This window comes from Tiliqua scincoides, chromosome 3, assembly GCF_035046505.1.
Source record: "Tiliqua scincoides isolate rTilSci1 chromosome 3, rTilSci1.hap2, whole genome shotgun sequence".
Taxonomy (NCBI): domain Eukaryota; kingdom Metazoa; phylum Chordata; class Lepidosauria; order Squamata; family Scincidae; genus Tiliqua; species Tiliqua scincoides.
Genome location: NC_089823.1, coordinates 211,889,999 through 211,912,361, shown reverse-complemented (window position 1 = coordinate 211,912,361; position 22,363 = coordinate 211,889,999). Strand labels below are relative to the sequence as shown.

The following is a 22,363-nucleotide window of genomic DNA, read 5'->3' as shown; positions in this document are numbered from 1 at the left end:
AGCTGTTCCCAAACGTTTTCAACTGGCAGTTCCTTTGATCTATTGGGCCACTGGCCACGGCTCCCCAGTAGTTCTGCAGTCCTATACATTAGTGGTTCTCACACATTTAGCACCAGGACCCACTTTTTAGAATGAGAATCTGTCAGGACCCACTAGAAGTGATGTCATGACCAGAAGTGACATCATCAAGCAGGAACATTTTTCACAATCCTAGGCTGCAATCCTACCTACACTTACCTAAAAGTAAGTCCCATTGAGTATCATTGTTAATATACATAGTAGGTTGTTAAAAGTAGGTCTGTAACATTTCCCCACATGCAATCACACCCCATGGGAGCATCAAGTCTAATATATTAAAAATAAAATATTGAAATGATGGGGACCCACCTGAAATTCGCTCGCGACCCACCCAGTGGGTCCCGACCCACAGTTTGAGAAACACTTCTTATACGTTGTTTGTGCGGCTCTCCCTCTGCCTCCTCCTCCCCCGAGCCTGGCTCCGTTCCCAGCCTGCTATCTCCCTGCCCGGCCACCTCCCTTTTCCCGTGACGGCGAGGGTGGGCCGCGTAAGAGGTTCCGCGGGTGGCCAGAGCGCGTAGCCTGCAGCGGGGCAGGGGAGAGGAGAAGAGAGCGCGCCAAGTGACACCCCCCCCCGGCACGGGGTGCAACGCGGGAGCAGAGGAGGTGAGGCGGAGCCTGACAGTCCTCCTATGCACGCTTTCCTAGAAGTTAGCCCTACTGAACTCAGTGGGGCTTACTTCTGAGTAGACCTGGCTAGGCTTGGGCTGAACCTCTCCAGCAAACCAGTCCCTGCGCGCGAGCGCGGCTTGGCTTCCCTCCCGCTCTCCAGTTACTGCCCCTTTCCAGGGCTGAGGAAGTCGTGCGCAACAAGAAGGGGGCTCGCTGGCTGCGCCGGCGGTGGCTCTGTGGTGCCGGCCTCGCGTGACCCGGGCAGCCCCCGAAGCGACAGCAGAAGCCGGCCTCAGAGTCCCCGAACGCTTCAGCCCTGGATTCCTGCTCCTCACACCACCTCCCCCGGGCAGGCGCTTGTGAGCGACGCCTCGGCGCTGGCGCTTCCAAACCAGCCCCGTCCCTCCTCTCCAGACGCGCGCGGGGGGGGGGGGGGGTGTTTCAGTAGCGCCAAGAGATGGACGCGCGGCCTCTGGCTGCGTGCAGAGCGAGAGAGGGAAGGGGTGGGGGCGCCCGTCCTTTCTCTCTCAGGCCTTGGGCGGGCGAACAGGCGCGGGGGGGGGGGTCACGCCGTGCCAGCACAATCCTACGCCTGCCTCTTCAGAAGTACACCCCATTGTGTTCAGTGGGGCTCGCTCCCAGGAAAGTGTGTGTAGGATTTCAGCCTGAGTTGGATCTTCAAAGGAAGCCTCTGTGCACCAGGGACTCCAGAAGTGTGTGTGTGGCAGGGGTGTATTTTGGAGAAGCCCCAAGTGTTGGCCACAGTTACTTCACAGCTTGTTAACAAAAGGCTTTGCTACAGCTCTAAGAGTTTGTGACAGGCAGTGTGGCCTGCTAGCTATGCTTTGGGTTCCAGTCCATTATTAGCATCACATTATCCCATGCCATACAGGGGAAACCAGGTCACTTTGCAAGTATTATGCAGGTAAAGTTAGTTGTGGCTTCAGTCCCATTGTCTCAACTGAACAGCCTTGTTGCTTTCAAGGGGATGCACAGTGTGATGCAAGGCTGGATTTGTGCACAAGCTAAGTAAACTGCAGCTTAGGGCCTCAGGTTTTGAGTGGCAGCTTCTGTGTCTTAAAGGTTTTTCTATATGCTCATTAGGAAATCAGAATGATAATGTATTTTAACTTGAAAGTACTCCATATTGCAATGGACCAGCAAGATGTTAAATGACACTTGGTTGCACTTTCACTTATGAATATACGATATACAGCCTTACAGCCCAATCCTAAGGGTATACTATGCTGGCAGAACATGTGTTCTGCCGACATAGCATGCTTTTAGGCTGTTGCAAACACAACTTTGCTGGACAGCATGGTCTGGCTGCCACCAAAAGTGCCAGCCACTTCATACAGCAACAGATAGCAGATGCCTGCTGTCTCAGTTATGGCTGCGTACAGGGTCATAGGGAGGTGGAGGAGGGCGGAACAGGGTGGATGGAATGGGGGGCAATGGGTGGGAAGAGTGTGGATCCGGTCCGGGAAGGGGGAGGGTTCAGCAACAGCGCCTGCCAAATCCTGGGCCTCTTTCCAGGCCTGATCCACCTTCACAGGCCAACACAGTCTTGCACCAGCAATATCACTGTTGCAAGTTCAAGCTAAGTCACCAGATCCTCAGTGGCTTATCTTGGAGCAAGGGGAAAAATGTTCCCTTACTCTAATCTCTTACGTCTGATCTCCGGACCAGATCAGACGGAAAGCTCTTCAACCTCTCCAGATTGAGAGCAAAGTCCAAAGTCCAGCTGAAATGTCTGCGTGACTTCCTCTTTGCTGATGATGCAGCTATCACTACCCACTCTGCCAACGATCTCCAGCAGCTCATGGATCGTTTTAGCAAGGCCTGCCAAGATTTTGGACTGACAATCAGCCTGAAGAAAACACAGGTCATGGTTCAGGATGTGGACTCACCTCCCTGCATTACAATCTCTGCACATGAACTGGAGGTTGTCCATGACTTTGTGTACCTTGGCTCAATGATCTCCGACACTCTTTCTCTCGATACCGAGCTAAACAAACGCATCGGTAAAGCAGCTACCACGTTTTCCAGACTCACAAAGAGAGTCTGGTCCAACAAGAAGCTGACGGAACATACCAAGATCCAGGTCTACAGAGCTTGCGTCCTGAGTACACTTCTGTACTGCAGCGAGTCATGGACTCTTCACTCACAACAGGAGAGGAAACTGAATGCTTTCCACATGCGCTGCCTCCGACGTATTCTCGGCATCACCTGGCTGGACAAAGTTCCAAACAACACAGTCCTGGAACGTGCTGGAATCCCTAGCATGTATGCACTGCTGAAACAGAGACGCCTGCGTTGGCTCGGTCATGTTGTGAGAATGGATGATGGCCGGATCCCAAAGGATCTCCTCTATGGAGAACTCGTGCAAGGAAAGCGCCCTACAGGTAGACCACAGCTGCGATACAAGGACATCTGCAAGAGGGATCTGAAGGCCTTAGGACCTCAACAAGTGGGAAACCCTGGCCTCTGAGCGGCCCGCTTGGAGGCAGGCTGTGCAACATGGCCTTTCCCAGTTTGAAGAGACACTTGGCCAACAGTCTGAGGCTAAGAGGCAAAGAAGGAAGGCCCATAGCCAGGGAGACAGGCCAGGGACAGACTGCACTTGCTCCCGGTGTGGAAGGGATTGTCACTCTCGAATCGGCCTTTTCAGCCACACTAGACGCTGTTCCAGAACCACCATTCAGAGCGCAATACCATAGTCTTTCGAGACTGAAGGTTGCCAACTATCACTCTAAGGAGGCCTTCTGAGGCCAAAACTCCCTCATGGAATTCAGTGGACGCTGCAGTAGCATCGCTGCATTGCCACATGGGGAATTGTAGTGGATTGGGCAGCCCACATTTCTCTTTTCTTTGTCCCTTTTGTTAGAATAATAAATTTTTGGAGGGTAATTTTATAGGATGGAACCTCTTAGGCTTGGCATTACTTGGGCCTAATCCTATCCAAATTTCCAGTGCTGGTGAATCTGCACTGCACCCCAAGGAAAGAGGACAAATATTCCCTTACCTGGAGGAGGCCTCCTTGATTGACCTCTACTACAGGATGCAGCACTTGCCCCATTGGCATGGCTGCACCAGCACTGGAAAATTGGATAGGTTTTGGACCTTAATCTGGTCCTGGCCTGATCCCTGTTTTTTAAAGTATGCTTTTCAGAATATGTGTAAAGTATGTGCATGCGGGAAATCTGCTGTATGTTCAGAGATCTAGTGACCAGTGGCACAACTTAGTGGAATGGCATGTTAGAACAAGAGGCGCAAGGATAACTAGATCAGACCTGTCCAAAAAAGGCCATAGCTGGCAAATCAGTTGAAGTTGATGAAAGGTGCTTCTTTTTAATTGACACTACATGGACCTCCCAGAAAAAAAAAACCCGAATCAAGGAGCATCCTAACCAGTGAATCTGTTCTGTTCCTGTGAATGGAGTACAGCCCCATTAAGGACAGGTTGAATACCATGTCCCAGATCAGTAGAACACTCAACTAATAGCACCTCTGGCTTGTCCGGATTCAATTTAAATTTGTTATCTGTACAAAGGGACTGACTAAATGTAATGTGCTTGTTTTAGACAATGATAGCCCCTCTGTTGAAATTGAAAAATTCAACAGTAGTTCATATACTAAAATGTTTTTCTATTTTTCAGAAACTGCATATACAAGTATGGAATTGCAATGTGAGTATTTTGAGAAGGTTAGATCTCTCTTTTTTTTTTTTTGAACTTGTAATGTCCATTTTCCGTATTCATTGTCAGTGAAATGTTGCTTGCCTGAATTCCTCTTGTTGCCAAAAGTAGAAGGGTGCTGAATTTGGCCAATGCTGTTATAAAATCAGAAATTGTGTAGCACAGTAGAACATGACATCAACATCTCTTTTTAAGGTAAAGAGATGTTGATGTTAAAGAGATGTTGATGTCATGTTCTACTGGTGCTACACGATTTCTGTACCCTGAACTTTTCAATAGTAAACCTGAGTGTATTTCCATTCTTCCAGCAGATAAATCCGCACCTGAACCACCACCTCCAGCATATCCAGGCCCACAAGCTCCACCAGAGCAGTATGCACCTGGATCTGCTATCCCATTTGCAGGTAGGAAATCAGGGTATGCAGGCATTTGACTAGAGAAATGCAGATTTATACCGTGGGGATGTTCAGACTGTAGTCATGCAAGCATAATTTTATTTAATTTTTTTAACTGTTGAGGATATATAGACCAATTACAATGTTAAACCACAGCATAATTGATTGACAGCCCAATCCTCAGCTGACTGGTGCGCGGAGCTGCAGCAGCGCCAAAAATGGCCACCACTGCATCCAACGTGCCCCAGGCGGCTGCCACTGCCACCTCGGGAGAAGGGAACTTTTGTCCCCTTCCCCCAGGTAAAGTGAGTAGTCCTGCAATGGTGCCACTCAATTCTACAACAACCTGAGGGTCGACTTAGAATTCAGAGCCTCCATGTCAGGTGGACAGTTCTACACAGAGGCTCAGGATCCGGTGGAGCAAAGCGCCACCAGTCTGGCCTCCCTCCCGCCTCGCTCCCAGCATGCCTCCTCCTGCCCTCTCCCCACCCTCCTTCCGCCTCCCTCTACCTTGGAATGCCACCTCCCCCCACGCCCCTATCTGCCTCTCCACTGTCCGGCGGTCTGCACAACCACCGAGTGGCAGAGCCACTAGCCGGGCTAGCGCTGGCACTCCACCAGCGCTAGGGCCCACAAACGTGCCTTATGGCATGTTTGCAGCAGTGCACACCAGTGGTGAGCAGGTGCGCCCTGGTTAGGATTGGACCTTGTGTCTCTAGAAAAATCTTTTGTTAGCATTCTTGCAGAAAGTCCTACAGTTTTATATCTTTTCCGAAGAAAATTACCTTATGATAGATGTTAAATTATGTTCTGAAATAGTTTTGAATTAAGACTGATGAGGGCTCTGCAAGGGTCATTTGGTGCAGGCCTCTAACATATTTGCCAGAAAAAGGCCGTGAAAATCTGTTGCACAACCGAGTTCAGCATGTTTCTTTTCCTTTTTAAGTTAGTGTATCCACAATAAATACTGTGGCGCACTCTAGTGGATGTTCTGTCCCTTTGAAAAGTAAAGTACCATATGTGGATGTTTTCATGGTGAGGCATTTTTCTATAATGTAATTTTTTGCTCTTGATATCCTTGCAAATTTGTTCTGAACGGCATGTATTGCAAAATTAAAGTTGAATTTATTTCCAATATTTATGTTCACTTTGTGCCAATATACATCCCTTTCTGAGATGACTTCGCAATGGAAAATCCAATCCAAAATTGGATATATAAACCATAAAGATGGATTCTGCTATGCCATGAGCAGTACTAGATGCAGCTGTGAACCTTGCTGAACTGAGGCAAGGTTCTGAAAGGATTTTCTGAAAGGCTTGGCTAACTGTTATTGCTACTGCATTTCTTTAAAATCCTGGAAACTGAATTTGTTTTCTCAAGTTCAGTTTTGAGTTTTGAAACCTTCTGGGATAACTTTCTTCTACTTTCTTAGGTCAGCCTGTACCTTATGGAGCTCCCCCTATTCAAGGTCAACCTGTTGCACCTGTTCCTGTAGTTTGGATGCCAGCACCGCCTGCAGTTCCCAAATGTCCTCTTGGATTAGAATTTTTAAGCCAGGTATTCTTCCCTTTATTTTCAGCTTTTTCCTCTTAGCCCGTAAATGACCAAGCACAGATGCAACTCATATAGGAGTTAGTATCTCAGTAAACTTACAAATGAAACCTGAGGGCATGCTGAAAAGAAAAAATAAAATGCTAAAGAGCTAAGGATTTCTAGGTTTCCACCATTTTCTGAAGAGGCAACTACATTTGGACCAGCAGTGCTACTGGCTGCAATGGACATGTGCCTGGTTCTCTCCCATGTATCCAGCTTAGTTTTATCTTACAATCCTTCTGTCTGAACAATGCGTAGATAAAACATAGAGAAAGTTGAATGGGAACGTTTACTGACGGCAGATAAATAAAAAAGATATCAGTACACTGAGATGTTGATGTACTGGTCTTCTTTTATTCACTTTTGGATCAGAAAGGTAACATGAAAACTTGCCAATTGTTTTCTTGATAGTGAATAGATAGTGAATAGATAATTCTATTTGGATTTTTTTTCTTGTTATAGTTTCTTCTTGTTAAACCCAATTAAAATACAGTAAAAATTGTGTTATCCAGCACACATGGAGAACAGAGGTTGCCACATGCACAAATATGCTGGTTAACACATCTTTTATGAGCCCACGCTCTTTAACAGGACTTCCTCTGCTGTGCTGCTCTGCCTTCCTTCCTTTTTCAGGAGGGCCCTCTCAGAATAGAACATTCCATTTCCTGATGCAAAAGTTGCCCTGTTAGGAGGCTCTCATGAGGAGGCAAGGAGTGTGGACCTGCACTGCAGAGGGAAACTTGTCAGGTAATTGAGAGAAGGGCTGGGTGGGAGTTATCAGTGTCGTAGCTGGAGGGGGAGCTGAGCACTCAGGCTGGCAGCGAGGCGGGCAAGCGGTCCCTCCCTTCGGAGCCATTCCTGGCGGGGGGAGCAAAATGGGGCCATACGGCTCCATTTTGCTCCCCCTGCCAGGAATGGCTCCGAAGGGAGGGGCCGCTTGCCTGCCTCACTGAGGCTCCCTGCCAGCCTGAATGCTCCGCCCCCCCTCCAGCTACGCCACTGGGAGTTATTTAACTATTGCTTCACTAAGCAGAACACTTTTTTAACTGGCATCTCTGTCTGCCTGACAGACAGAAGATTCTGTCTTCTGAAGGTGGGAGAAGTTTCCAGTTAACCATGTTTGCCGCTTAAACTAGTGTAGATAATGCAGTTTTTCTTGTATTTAGCACTAAAATATTTACAGAGCTAGTCATTCCACATGAATAATAAATAGAACATTAAATAGTTGCATTTTCTTGTACTCATATCATTGGTTTGAAATGTATTTCAGTTTTAACACCTGTCTTTGTGGTGTTTTTTTAACCATTTTAACAGATTGATCAGATATCAGTTCAACAGCAGATTGAGCTTATGGAAAGTATGTATCTTGCTACATTGCTTAAAAAAGTTGGCATTCAGAGATTTCAAATTTGTCACTCTGCTTTGTGTCACTTTGTGTCACTCTGCTCTGTCAATCTTTATGTGTATTAAGCATATCATTCCCAAAGCATTGGTCATTTTCAACTTCTCAAATACAACCAAAAATATAATATGCTGTCTTATATCAGATGTGCCTCATTTAATCAGAATTGTTTTGCTTATATCTAAAATGAATGTACTGTCCCCATCTTTCTTGAGATAATTTTCTGTTTTTTTTATTGCATTCTTTGCTGCCTAAGAAGCCCTTAAAGTGGTATACATGATGATAAATTTGCAGCAAAGCAAATTTTAAAAATCAGTTTTTTAAAAAAATAACTCAGTATTCACAGGTAACTTAACACCCAGGCCTAGAAACATTTTTACAACATCAACAGAAAAGAAAGTTTGGTTGTCTTCTACCTATACTGAACACCTTCCAGGTTTTCACCACTATTGTCTTGATATGCCAAGAGATTGATAACTAAATTTTGTTTGCAGTGGAAGCAACTTCCAAAAGTGTTGGCATTTTGTCATGACTGCATGCTCTATAAAAGCTGGGACATGAAGCCACATCTCCCCAAATAATTATAATTTATGTGTATATGCAAAAGATTTCTGTGCAACCTTGCCTATCAAAAGGCAGCTTCCATAAAATAATGAAGTATAACAAAAATGTAAAAAAAAATCAGTAATTAAGATAGCAAAACAACAGTAACAATAGACAAGTATCAAATCAAGGTGAAATATCACAAGTTGGTCACATCTTTAACACACACAGTATTTATTGATGCATAACCAACTATAACAGTGGACCAAGGGCATTCACATACAAACTGCATTTACAGCAACCTTAAACAGTGGACAAAGCTTATCCACTGATGAGAGGATGCTGGTACCTCTTCCATTGTCACCAGCATAAAATCTCTTTTGGTTACAGGGTAGAGAAAAGCTGAATCCCTTTTTCCCTTGAATCTATGGTAGCATAAAATAAAATTCCTACTCTTCATTCTAATAATGTCACATCTTGCTTGATCTTTTTAAGATGAGCTTTTAAAATTTTAGAACCTCAAGGACATTTTCTAGCTTTTTGCTTCTTAACTATGAACAACTTTGCTTCTACTTCTTGCAGGTTTCTACTCTTGATGGAGGGTATCTTCATTTGCCACTTTTTGAACTCTTTCCTTTCTTTGCCTTATTGCGACAACAAAATGTAATCTTTCTTATGTTCCTAATGCAGCTATCTCCACTGTCTGCTGGTAAAGGCATCCCTGGTGTGAATGGAGCTTATTGTTCCACTTCGAGGTCTTTCTTTTGTGCCATGGATTGCCCCCGACCTTCAAGTTGGCCAACCATTTCTGGGATCCGTTGCCTCTCAGTAGACTTTGCACCCTGATTTTTGGGCATGTGCAGCTGGCTGGTGAGAAGGTTGGGGGCGATCTGCAGTGCAAAACAGAGGCCCCTGGGCAGAATGGTCGCTCTGTTCACTTAGGGAGAAGGATTGCGATGGGTGCAGGATCCAGCCCGCGGACCAGGGTTTGGTGCCCACTGTCCTAGCAAGTCAGCTGGTTGAATGCTGGAAGAGCAGAGGATGCTGTAATACTCTGTGTAGGTGTATGTCTTCATACATCATTTGTCCTATTATTTTGCAAACTGGACAGATAAGAGACTGACAGCCCAAATCCTATGCACTTAGAAATAAGTCTCATTAGAGTCAATGGGGCTTACTCCCAGGTGAGTGTGCATAGGATTGCAGCCTAAATGGGCTTTTAGCTTTGAGGCAGAGGTTTGCTGCTTTTGCCTTTTTTGAAGACATTCATAACAAGTATTTGGACCAACCCCATTGCTGAATTGATGTTGCTTCCTCTTCAGTGATAAGTGGCTATGAAACTTGCAACAGATACGAGGTCAAAAACTCCCTGGGCCAAATGGTGTACTTTGCAGCTGAGGAAAATGATGACTTCACTCTGAACTGTTATGGTCCATTGCGCCCATTCACCATCAAGCTCTTTGACAGTAGGAGTCAAGTAGTCATGCAGTTGTCAAGGAACTTCCAGTGCTCCATTTGCTGCTGTCCTTGCATTTGTTGCTTGCAAGAGGTAAGCCATTTGCCACTCCTAGATTCCACTCTCTTTTTGTTGTGTTGCTGTCTGTCATCATCAGGAAGATGATGGACTTTTGGGATTTCCTCTCATGCAGTTACATAGAGCAGTGTTTCTCAAACTGTGTGTCAGGACCCAATAAGGGTGTCAGCAGCCAATTGTTTCTCAAACTGTGGGTCAGGACACAATCAGTGAGTCACCAGCCAATTTCAGGGTGGGGTCCATTCATTTCAATGCGTATTTTATTTTAATAGACTTGAGGCTACCTTGGTATGTAACTGCATTCAGGCAAATGTTACAGATCTGTTCTTTTAACAGGCTATTATGTATATGCTTTTAACAATGATAGTCAATGGAGCTTACTCCTAGGTAAGTGTGCATAGGACTGCAGCCTTTGGAATGTTTGGAGAATTTTTTTTAAACAGATCAGCATCTGCTGGGAGGATTAGGAGGGTTCTTCTTTATTTTAAATACATTTTTAAACTTATTGTAACTTTTAATTTACTTAATTAATTTGATTTGATTTTGTCGTATGGGGGTGTTAAAAATTTTCCTGCACAAAAAACTGTCACTTGTAGCCGTAACTTCATTTCCAGTGGATTCCAACAGATTGTCACTCTAAAAATTGGGTCCTGGTGCTAAAAAGTTAGAGAACCACTGACATAGAGATTTGGTTGTTCCTCAAGGTGCCTATATTTTTATTCCATCACTTCAGTGCTTTTACTATGGGGAATTTCCTGAGTTTTTTGAATTATTAAATAGGGTCAGGGAACTGGCCCCTTGCCAGTTTTAAGTGAAACAATGGCAAGTCATTAGGGACATTTTTCAGACATCTGTCTTTGTTAGGTGCATTGTTGTATAGGTCTTTAGTCTTCCTTATGATCTTTCAAGGAAAAATTTTGATCTAAGACACAGCTTTGTTCAATATGATATGTTTTCATATCATGTCTTATTTTCATTTGAGATGAGTTAGTCCAGAACAAAAACTCCTCTCTGGTTCCTTTTTCACCCATCAAACAAGCATTAAAAGAGTGTTAATACATCTTCTCCCACACAACATTTTATCAGTCTTTTCAGCATTCTTATTTTTGTGTAGTGAAGTGCATTCAAATGACAATCTTCAGGGAGCATTTTTTGAGTTTGTCTCCTGCCCATTATCATACCCTCAGAAAGAATAGTGAAGCCAGAGAAAGATGGAACAAAATTAGTAGGAACTGTTCAGAAGCTGTTAGAAGGAAGATGAAAAGAGGAATGATACTAGTGTCCATTGTGGTTCAGAAGGCTTGCTCACTCTCCTCCTTTAAGTCCTCGCTCAAAATCCACTTCTCAGCTGGATCATCTTCTCTTCTATGAGCCACCATAAAATCATCTTTTCTGAATATCCATCTGATAACTCTTTGTGTCTCATCCTTTAGCTCTATCCCTTCCATTTTCCAATTAAGACACTGTCAGCCTAATCCTATGCATGTCTACTCAGGTGTAAGTCCCACTGAGTTCAGTGGAACCTACTCCCAGGTAAGAATGTACTGGGTTGTAACCTGTGTAGTTTTTTGCAGTGTGCTTGTGTTGAACAAGAAAAATAGTAAGATTGCCCTTTGTTTTGATTTTTGCTGTATTTGTCTTGAAGCTTGAAGTTCAGGCCCCTCCAGGCACAATCATTGGCTATGTTAAACAGAAGTGGCACCCGTGCCTGCCTAAATTTGCTATCCAAAATGAGGTCAGAGAGACAATATTGAAAGTGAATGGACCTTGTGTGTCATGTCGTTGTTACGAAGATGTTCATTTTGAGGTAAGTTAATACTAAATAACTAATTTCCTGTTTCTCAGCCAGTCCTTCATTATGCGGATACATGCATCTCAATGTAGACTCTGCTTTAGACCCTGATCTGCAAAAACCCATTTGGAAATGGCCATTTACCATGGAATATCTGCATGTCTGTATTTTCTCAGAGAATATCCAAGTATCCTTTTTACTTTTTATTTTATGAGTTCTGAGTCAACCATATTGATTTGGTAGGAAAACTCATGCAGTTCTTTCTTGAGTTTCAAGTCCTTGGAGGAGATGGGGCCCTAGACTGACTTCAGGTGGAACACCTTTTGCCACAGCTTATCCTCTCCTTGATTTTGTCTTTGAAGGGCAGCTCCTCTCCTCTCCTCTCCCTGATTTGGACTTGTAGGAGAGTAAGGTGCAAAAGCAAAATTTGCTTGAATCTGGACTAAATCTCAGGATTTTTGGATTGAACCGTGATGGAGGAAACTGGTGTTCTAACTTTTCCAGCTACTTCTGTTGGCAGTGAGGGGCTTCCTTGCCATCTGAGAAATCCTTTCTGGAGCAAGGAGGAATTGAGATCTTTTATCAATATTTGGCAGAAAGGATGTCCAGGCAGCTCTCACAAAAAATTGGGAGAGCTCACCAAAAAATTGTGGGTCAGTTGTGCTGCATTGTATTTTGGAGAAGCTTAAAAACATGGGTTATCAGAGGGGCCTTGGCACATGCTGGATAAAAGCCAAGGAACTAGGGAGAAACTACAAATTGATGAAGGGGGGGCAATAGCCATTCTGGGCACTCCAGGATGAGCATGTTCTTCTTTGACATAAATTTGACATTGTGGACCAGTTCTTCTGTGTGGATTGTGGGGTGGTAGTATCCCATAGGAGTGACTTGGTATGTGCAGCAAAGGAGGTGCATAGCTTGCTGAAGGATGCTGCGGAACATATAGATGGAAAAGAAAAGGTGGTATTGAGCCTGGGTCCATGGACCCATAGGAGTCTCCCTCCCCACAGTGAAGATGTTCTGTATTGAAGGACTCATCCGAAGCCTTAGGGGATGCAGATAGCCCACTGTTATTTGAGCTGTCATAACAGATAACTTCTGAACCAGGAAGCTACTTCCTATCCCCTGTAGCTTGAAAAGTGATGTAGGGGTATGACCAATTGGTGGAAACAGAGCTGGAAAGGGTGATGTATTTTTCCTCTTTTGGTATTAGCCACAGGAAGAATCTGAAAAGTACTTTACTAGTTAAAATCAATGCTTTGGAAAACAGGAAGGCAGCTAGTTACTGGGAGCAGGGTCAGCTGGAAGTGGGTATTGATTGTCTTTCCTGACTCTTGCAATAGTCTGAACTACTTAAGTACTTCTGAACTACTTAAAATCAATGCTTTGGAATGTTGGGGGTGCCAGTCAGCAGGAGCATGGCATAAGAACATAAGAACAGCCCCTCTGGATCAGGCCATAGGCCCATCTAGTCCAGCTTCCTGTATCTCACAGCGGCCCACCAAATGCCCCAGAGAGCACACCAGATAACAAGAGACCTCATCCTGGTGCCCTCCCTTGCATCTGGCATTCTGACATAACCCATTCCTAAAATCAGGAGGTTGCGCATACACATCATGGCTTGTAACCCGTAATGGATTTTTCCTCCAGAAACTTGTCCAATCCCCTTTTAAAGGCGTCTAGGCTAGACGCCAGCAACACATCCTGTGGCAAGGAGTTCCACAGACTGACCACACGCTGAGTAAAGAAATATTTTCTTTTGTCTGTCCTAACTCTCCCAACACTCAATTTTAGTGGATGTCCCCTGGTTCTGGTGTTATGTGAGAGTGTAAAGAGCATCTCCCTATCCACTCTGTCCATCCCCTGCATAATTTTGTATGTCTCAATCATGTGCCCCCTCAGGCCTCTCTTTTCTAGGCTGAAGAGGCCCAAACGCCGTAGCCTTTCCTCATAAGGAAGGTGCCCCAGCCCCGTAATCTTCTTAGTCGCTCTCTTTTGCACCTTTTCCATTTCCTCTATGTCTTTTTTGAGATGCGGCGTCCAGAACTGGACACAATACTCCAGGTGTGGTTACCATAGATTTGTACAACGGCATTATAATATTAGCCGTTTTGTTCTCAATACCCTTCCTAATGATCCCAAGCATAGAATTGGCCTTCTTCACTGCCGCCGCACATTGGGTCGACACTTTCATCGACACTTTCATGGCATGCTAGGAGGAGGAGTGTCTGCCCCACCTTCCACACTGACCACAGCAAGTAATGCAAGTATTGCACTAGGTAAAACCAGGCTCTCCTTTGCAAAAATTGAACAATGTATACCTCAGATGACTGGGGCAGACAGGATGCAGCATCTGAGAAACAGAAGAGGCAGAGTTCTGTAGGGTGTTGTTGCAGGTGTATTGGGAAATGAGTGACAAGCTCACAGAATCCTTAACCACCTCCAGGACGGAGATCTTCAAGCAAGATACACATGCTTGGACAGGGCTGTGGCCTGCCTGGAGTGAGTCTTGAAAATTATGATCACAAGGCTCAAGGCATTGGCATTGAGACTATGGAGGGTCCTCAGTACATGATAAGTATATTCATGCAGAGCAGACTGCTAGGTTATATATCCCAGCATGGAGCTCCACAAACTGAATGAGGGGAGAGACACTTGGCAGTCACGTCATTCTGTGGACCCATTGACCAGATCTTATGTCTTATGCTTTTATCAATAGCTGTGGTTATAACAACCTATGCAGTGGTTCTCACACTTTTAGGGAGATTTACTCCCTGAGTACATTTTTACAGGGGAGAGGCCAGGGCAACGAGGCGAACCCCAGGATTGCGTCACTAAGAGGGGCAAGGGGGTTGCTTTTTACTTTTACTCATGTAGGGCTGTTGCAGCCTCCAGGAGGCGTGGGGAGCCCTGCACAGCCCTCTGCAGGGCTCCCCGTGCCTCCAGAAGGCTGCAGCAGTCCTATATGAGTAAAAAGCAAAAAAAAAAAAAAAAAAAGTAAAAAGCTGGTCACGACGACTCACCAGCTTGAGAACCACTGACCTATTACATAGGAGCACAGCACTTGCTGTGTTTCAATTACTAATTTCCTGTTAAACGTGGCCAATCAGTTGCTATGCCTGTGGCTGGTGATGGATTTGCCAAATGTGCAATAATAACTTTCCCCCAATGACACACAGGTTACTAGAAAGAACCCATCCAGGAATTAATAAGTCACTTAATGAGATTTTTTTTCAACTTATTATATGAATGTTTGTGCTGGAGCATCTTGGTGCATTGGTTAGGCTTAACAAATTCTTGGATGAGTAGGGGACTAATAGAAATAGATTGGGCAGATGATGTTTCTCTGGAGTGTTAATTCCTACAGACGCTGGAACAAAGGCAAGAATGTAACACCAGTCCTCAAATAGGCAGAGGCACCCCAAGGCTAAGATCTGATCCAATGTTCCTGTCATGCCTGTATGGTCCAGATGGGGTATCAGCATAGCTGCTTTCACTGTGGGAAATTCCATCCTGTGCCTTCTCATGGATAGGGAACAGAGAATGAGAAAAAATGGCTTTTTTACTATGAACAATTTAATGCTCTTGGGCATTAACCCTATGCCAAAATTTACATGTCTAATACCCCGAACAAGAATGGCAAATTCTTCAATAACTACACCAACAATGCTGTTGGTGGTGATGGTTGTTATCATGCAAAACACAAGTTTTTCAACTGGTAGAGGACTGGGTTGTACAGATTTGGAGAACTATCAGGAGCAAATATCCCTTGTGATACAGCCTCCTTTCTAGGCTATTATGTTTGTTGACATAAATATGAGTGTGTTAAATCCTTTTTGGATAAATCTCTAACAAGCATAATTTTCTTTTATTTATCTTAAAATCAGGTGAAGGGGCTGGACGGGAAGTCAAACGTTGGACAAATTACTAAGCAGTGGACTGGCCTAGCTAGAGAGGCTGCTACAGATGCAACCAATTTTGATATCCGTTTTCCTCTGGATCTTGATATTAAAGTTAAAGCGATTGTGCTTGGGGCTGTCTTCCTCCTGGTAAGTCTCAGCCTCTGGATTTTGCAGCCTATTAAAATAAAAACATGAACTTATAGTCCATCATACTGAAGCAGTGGCTCAAAGCTGGTGCAAGCGCCTTCATCTCGGCATACTCTGAGACACTGAAGCCTGCATCTCTCTCCAGATTCTGATGTTTCACTGACAAAGAAGATGGTACTGGTGTGAAAATGAAAGAGAAAAGAGGTAGCTCTGGTAGTTTGAGGCAAAGGTGGTCCTGGCCACTGTGCCACCTGGGGGTGAACCTGGACGCGCCCCCCCCCGGCCTTCTAAGGCCTTCTGAGGGCTGAAAATGTCACTTCTAGTTTTTGGAGGAAGTTACATTTTAAGGCCCTCTAGAGGCCTTAGAAGGCCTTCTGAGGGTCAGGGAGGGTACATGTCAGGGAGGGTACATGGAGGGCATCTCCATCCTTCAGAACACCTCCAGAAGTTGAGGCAACAGGCACGAGCAGCCCTTGGGATGGCATGGCTGGGCCCCCCCCCAGCCATGCCATGGGAGCACTTGCACCCATGAAGCCCCCCCCCCTGGTACTCTCCTGGTTTGAGGAAGGCCCAGTCACACTCTAGAGCAGGGGTGCCCAAACCCTGGCCCGGGGGCCACTTGCAGCCCTCGGGGCTCCCAATCCAGCCCTCAGAGAGCCCCCAGTCTCCAATGAGCTTCTGGCCCTCCAGAGACTTGCTGGAGCCCATGCTGGCCCAACGCAACTGCTCTCAGCATGAGGATGACTGTTTGACCTCTCACCTGAGCTGTGGGACGAGGGCTCCCTCCACTACTTGCTGTTTCACATCTGTGATGCAGCAGTGGCAGCAAAGGAAAGGCTGGCCTTGCTTTGTGCAAGGTCTTTTATAGGCCTTGAGCTACTGCAAGAGCTTCATTCATTCATATAAGTTCCATCTCTAATAAATTCATTTATGTAAATTTATACAAATTTTAAATGTAAATTAATTCTTTTTTTCCCCCGGCCCCCGACATAGAGAGATAATGTGGCCCTCATGCCAAAATGTTTGGACACCCCTGCTCTAGAGGAAAACGATGCAGCTTAGCCACAGGATCATAACTTATTGCTGAACATGAGAATAAAATTGTCCAACTGCTATTCTTACAGTGTTGTTATTGGAATGAAGTTTGCACATACCAAGCAGTGTAGGAATTTGTTGGAAGAAAGCAGGAAAGCATGGTGGATGGATTATCTGAATGTGATAGGAGACAGGATTCTATATGTTATGTAAATGCAAGACAATATTTAGAAAATAGACAGACTCTCATTCATTCTGCTGTATGTTATAAGGCTGCAATGCAATACCTGTAATCAAAGAAAGAAAAAAACAAGCAGGAGATATAGTTATTTATTTTCTGGTTTCCTACCTGCTTCACTGCACTACTTTCTGTCAGAGAGAGAATATTACACTTAGGATGTTCTCTTTTAATCATTAAATGGTCCCAATGAAATAATTTTTAAGGTAGCTGCTGTAATATAGAAAATTAGCATGATACCCATGCTTTGCTATGGTATTTAACTACTTTAAATCCATTTTGCTTCCAATAAACTTTCCTTTGATTGCAATGAACAATTGAAATTTAGCACAACTACCTCATGTCTGCAACATTCTGTAATTATTGAAAGTCATGGTTCTATCTAATTTTTTGGTTTAATAAATTGTTGTTTTTGTATTTTGAATTGGTTTTGTGCTATAATAGCATAGTACACATGCTTTGCAAAGGTATTCAAAAAGTAAAGGAAAACAAATTAAGAAAAAGTATATGTCATTTGAGTAAAACAAAGCTTGGTGATGCAGAAAAATGATGAAGTGAAATTCAAAATATTACATTTGCTGTAGAAAAAACAAAGAAAAGATTGTAGTGGGGAAAAAAAATTATGAAAAATACCTACGGCCTTTGATTCTCTACATAGAAACCTCTTTGTAGTTCACATAGGTAGTTCTCTCCTAAAGTGCTAGGATCACCAGCCTGCTGGGTGGGCTCAGTCTGGAGCAAGCTACGTAGAACTGTCCATGTGAGAAGCAGTTGTCCCTCAAGTTAATTCCTACCACCTTCAGAGGCTGTCCCTGGGACTTGATGGTCATAGCAGAGCAGACCTTGAGGGGGAACTGCAGCCTCTTGAACTTGAAGGGGTGCTCTAATGGTATGAGTGGTATGTGTAGTATAAACACTGACTTTCCCTGAGCACAGCCTGTGAACACTGACCTCGATGACGTTCCTATGGAGGGCCTTCACTTGCAACCTGGTGCTGTTGCAGATTGGGTGGATTGAGGTTCCGAAGCAGTATTACTGGAGCCTCCACTTTGAGGAAAAGCTTGTTGGCTGGGAAGCCAGGAGGGTTGAGGAACTCCATGGGGTAGTGGACTGCAGGCCCAGTCCTATCCAAATTTCCAGCACCGGTGCAGCTGCAGTGCAGCCCTGAGGTAAGGGAACAAACATTCCCTTATCTTGGGGAGGCTTCTGTGACTGCCCCCTCCACCACTGGATGCAGCACATGCCCCATTGGCACAGCTGCACTGGCACTGGAAAATTGGATAGGATTGGGCCCTGCATCATCAGTTTGCACCATCAAGTTCACTGACCTGTACTCCATTTCTGCCCCTTCGAATGACTTAAGTAGAATGTCATTAATGACAGCAGCCTTGTCGTTCTTGATGGCACAGTCACACAGCCACCCCATGGACTTCTCTTTGATATCTTGGTTGTGAGGTTTGCTAGGGTTATCATTACTCCCCAGATTTCATGTTACTAGGACCAGGAGTTTGGGCTGGGTGTTGATGAGTCTGTCAGGGCATTCGTTTAGATTGGGGTCTCCAAACTTATATTTATTTACTTTTATTTATTTACTGCATTTACATCCCACGTTTCTGTCCAAAAAGACCAAAGGCAGCTTAAATACCTCGGAACCAGCACATCACAGAAAATCCTAGGAGAGTGTTCTGAGAACCAGGGAGGCCTTCCCGACCATCAGGAAGCCTTTTAAGGTCTTCAGAGGGCACAAAAAGTTATTTCTAATTTTTCAGGAAAACCAGGAAGTGGTGTTTTTAGACCTTTAGAAGGCATTCTGAGTGCCAGGGAGGCTGGTCTGGTCATGTTTGGTCAAGTGGGTCAGAGGCTCTCGGGACCAGAGGCTGGCTGCTGACCTGATAGAGGCTGTCTGTGTGTCGCATCTGGCCCCTGGGCTGGGGTTTGGAGACCCCTGGTTTAGACTGATAGATAAGACGTTTTTGAATCTCAGGGCTGCGCAAAAGTCATGAAATGTCATTTGCACTGGTGTGCTTGCTTATTTTTCTATAATTAGCCACACTGAGTCCCCTTAGGGGGAGAAAGGCAAGATATAAATATGGTAAATAATGTGTAGTGCTCCAATCTGGATTGATTGGAATTGCTCCAAAAGTAGGGGCCTTTAACCCTCCCCTACCTGCTACTGATTGGAATTGCCATTTGCCCTGGAAGAAAAGCTTCTATTGACTCAAATTGCAGTGGGTTTTTTGTTTGTTTTGTTTTTTTCTAGGGTAAATGGCATATGCATGTAGGAAGAAGGGATGATCCAGATCAGAACCACAATGTTAAGCCCTATTACCCAACCATAATTCCCATCTGGATTCCCCCTCCCCCATGCTGTTTATGGGGAAAATAGGCAACACCAGGGCCAGTGATATAATGAAAGTTGCATTGAGTTTGGCCCATAGTGGTGTAGTGGTTTGGGAGATGGACTTAGACCTGGATGAACCAGGTTCAAATCTCCCCTCAGCCAAAAAGCTTCCTGGGTGACCTTTGGCCAGTCACTTTCTTTCAGCCTTACCTACCTCACAGGCTTGTTGTGAGGACAAGGAGGAGCAGCTGTGTAAACCGCCCTGAGCTCTCTGGAGGAAGGGCGGTATAAAAATGTGAAAAATAAAATAATAGCCCATTGTTCATATAATTATGTATTTTTATTTTCTTTTGCTGCTTAGGATTTCATGTTTTTTGAACGTGGTAGAAACAGCAACAACAGAAGAGGAGGAACTGGGATGCACCGAGCACGTGGAGTTCATGGAATACATGGGGTTCATCATGGGGTTCATCATGGGGTTCATCATGGAATACATGGAGCTCATGGGAGACATGCAGGTCACAGGCGTTAATTCACTTTTGCAAGAGGAATGCTTCAAAGAAATGCCATCCTATGGCTGTTTCACCAAACTAGTTCGTAGTCCAGCTTGTGGGAGGAATTTTATATTTTTCATTGCTTATTTCTGTGAAGTAAGGCTGACTGTCATCCTCACACCACTCGTGCCAGAATATTTCTTATTAACTTTTTTTAAAAATGCGAATATTCTGTTTCATACAGCAAATGTGTATGCATATGTTATTGTGTATGTATAGACAATATGACTTGTACACATTTTAGTTTAGTACAGAGTCTGTCCAGTAATTTTTAATTGTCCATTATTGCTATTTCCAAAGAAGATCACTAGCTGTCAGAAAGAGAGGGTGTGTGGGCGGTTGAGGTGTCTGTTGCCTCTCCCACTTTGACCTTGAGAGGAACGGTGGGAGTAGGCATTGCCCTGACAATCCAGATGAGGGTGGGACAGGACAGGTGGGTTGGGATTGCTACTGTAGCACTCAATCAAGGGAACAAAGATTGGATGGCTTATGAAACATCAGGCATGCATGGTCCACACCAGCCTTTTTAAAGCCCAGGAGGCCACACCAGGAACAAGCTTGTCGGGTAGAGTCTTCTCCTGAGAATAAGGAGAAGGATGTGATGTAAATCTCCCCCCCCCCCATCCATTACCTATTGGGGCCAGAGTGAGAGGGAAGTCCTGGCTTATATGAGTGTTCTGGCCACTGCTTGTATTGGAGGCAAGAAAAACATCAGGAAAACTGCACAGCTGCTGTCAATATTGCAAGAAAGAAAGCACTGGAGATGTCTGGTGACCACAACTGCTGTTGCAGGTTTTTTAAAATAGACAATATCCTTCTCAGAAGGCTAGATCAGCCTTTTCGTGAATCAACCCTTTCCCATTTGTAGGGAAGATCCTTACAGAGGGAGCAGAATCCATTTTCCATTGCTGCCACTGTGGTCACAGAATTACTAACCAATGGACTGGCCAGATCTTGGTTCTTAAATTTTCCATCAAGGACAGGGTTGTAGCTCAGTGGCAAAGAGTATGATTTGCATCATTCAGTTCCTGGTAACTCCAGGTAGGGCTGGAGCCTGGCCTGAAACTGTGGGAGCCACTACCAATGTAGACAACCCTGAGTTAAATGGAACAACACAAGGCAGCGTTGTATATTCTGCCATCTTCCATATGATGATTATTTGCTTTGATTTTATACTGACTTGTTTTATACTGATTTTATACTGACTTGCTCCTTGTTTTAAAGGCAGGCTGCTTCTGACTGCCAGATGCAGGGGAGGGCACCAGGACACAGGTTGTGTCATATGTGCTCCCTGAATCATTTGGTGGGCCACTGTGAGATACAGGAAGCTGGACTAGATGGGCCTTTGGCCTGATCCAGCAGGGCTCTTCTTATATTATTTTCTTATGACTTGTAATACTTTAATGCAAAGCTAATCTTGTTTGAGCTGTTTGTCTGTGGTAATAAATCCAACTATTCTATTAAATAAAGAAAGCAAATGGCAATTATACTGATTTGACTTTGAGCAATTCGTTTAAAGAAGAAAATGTCACTTTCCACTGGAGTGAGTGTGTGAACATAAGCTACAATGGAAGATTCATCCATGAATGCTTATACCAAAAGTTTTCAAAGTGCTGCCCAAACCCTTCACATGAAGCCCACTGGGTGACTTTAGACAAGTCATTCTCTTTCTGGGCCTAACCTGCCTCACAGGCTAGGAACCAGGTTGTTGTGAGGATAAAATGGGGATGAACCCTACAAGGAATAATATGTAAGCCACTCTAAAAACACTCATGTTGAGAAGTGGGGCATAAATTTTTAAAACATAAAAAGGGTGATGATAATAAAGTACCATAGTTCTATTCATCTACACTTTATATCGGGGTGTCCAGAGTTTTTGGCAGGAGGGCCACATCATCTCTCTGACAGTGTGTCTGGGGCCAGGGGAAAAAAAGAATTAATTTACATTTAAAATTTGAATAAATTTACATAAGTTTACATAAATAAATATATTAAAGATGGAACTTATGAATGAATGAAGGTCTCTCAAGGCCTATAAAAGGGCTTGCGCAAAGCAAGGCTGGTTTTTCCTTTGCTACCGCAACTGCATCACAGACATGAAACAACAAGCAGTGGAGGGAGCCTCATCCACAGCTCATGCGAGACGTCAAACAGTTGCCCTCATGCTGAGAGCAGTTGCGTCGGGCCAGTGTGGGCTCCAACAAATCTCCAGAGGGCCAGAGGCTCGTTGGAGACTGAGGGCCACATTGAGAGGCCTCGAGGGCCACAAGTGGCCCCAGGACTGGGGTTTGGGCACCCCTGCTTTATATTAAAAAGAAGCAATTTTATTGTTAAGGTGCAATTCTAACCAACTTTCCAGCACTGGCATAGCTGTGCCAATGGGGCATATGCTGCATCCTGTAGTTGCAGGGCACCCATGGAGGCCTCAAAGTAAGGCAATGTTTGTTTCCTTACCTCGGAGTTGCATTGCCCTTATGGCAGTGCTGGAAAGTTGGTTA

At 44.6% G+C, this 22,363-nt stretch overlaps 1 protein-coding gene across 3 annotated transcripts; it reads left to right on the top strand.

Moving 5' to 3' along the window:
• Positions 1 to 574: 574 nt before the first annotated feature.
• On the top strand, positions 575 to 21,354 carry LOC136643944 (phospholipid scramblase 2-like). Of its 3 annotated transcripts, none has more exons than XM_066619374.1 (9): positions 575 to 684; positions 4,350 to 4,379; positions 4,700 to 4,792; positions 6,217 to 6,341; positions 7,692 to 7,734; positions 9,645 to 9,871; positions 11,502 to 11,663; positions 15,536 to 15,697; positions 19,673 to 21,354. In XM_066619374.1, the coding sequence occupies exons 2-9, from the start codon at positions 4,367 to 4,369 to the stop codon at positions 19,841 to 19,843; spliced, it is 996 nt and encodes a 331-aa protein (XP_066475471.1). In that variant the 5' UTR covers positions 575 to 684; positions 4,350 to 4,366; the 3' UTR covers positions 19,844 to 21,354. The 3 variants fall into 3 exon arrangements, with proteins under 3 accessions (XP_066475471.1, XP_066475470.1, XP_066475472.1); XM_066619373.1 differs by having other exon boundaries at positions 4,697 to 4,792; XM_066619375.1 differs by lacking the exons at positions 575 to 684; positions 4,350 to 4,379; positions 4,700 to 4,792; positions 7,692 to 7,734 and having other exon boundaries at positions 6,223 to 6,341.
• Positions 21,355 to 22,363: the final 1,009 nt, after the last annotated feature.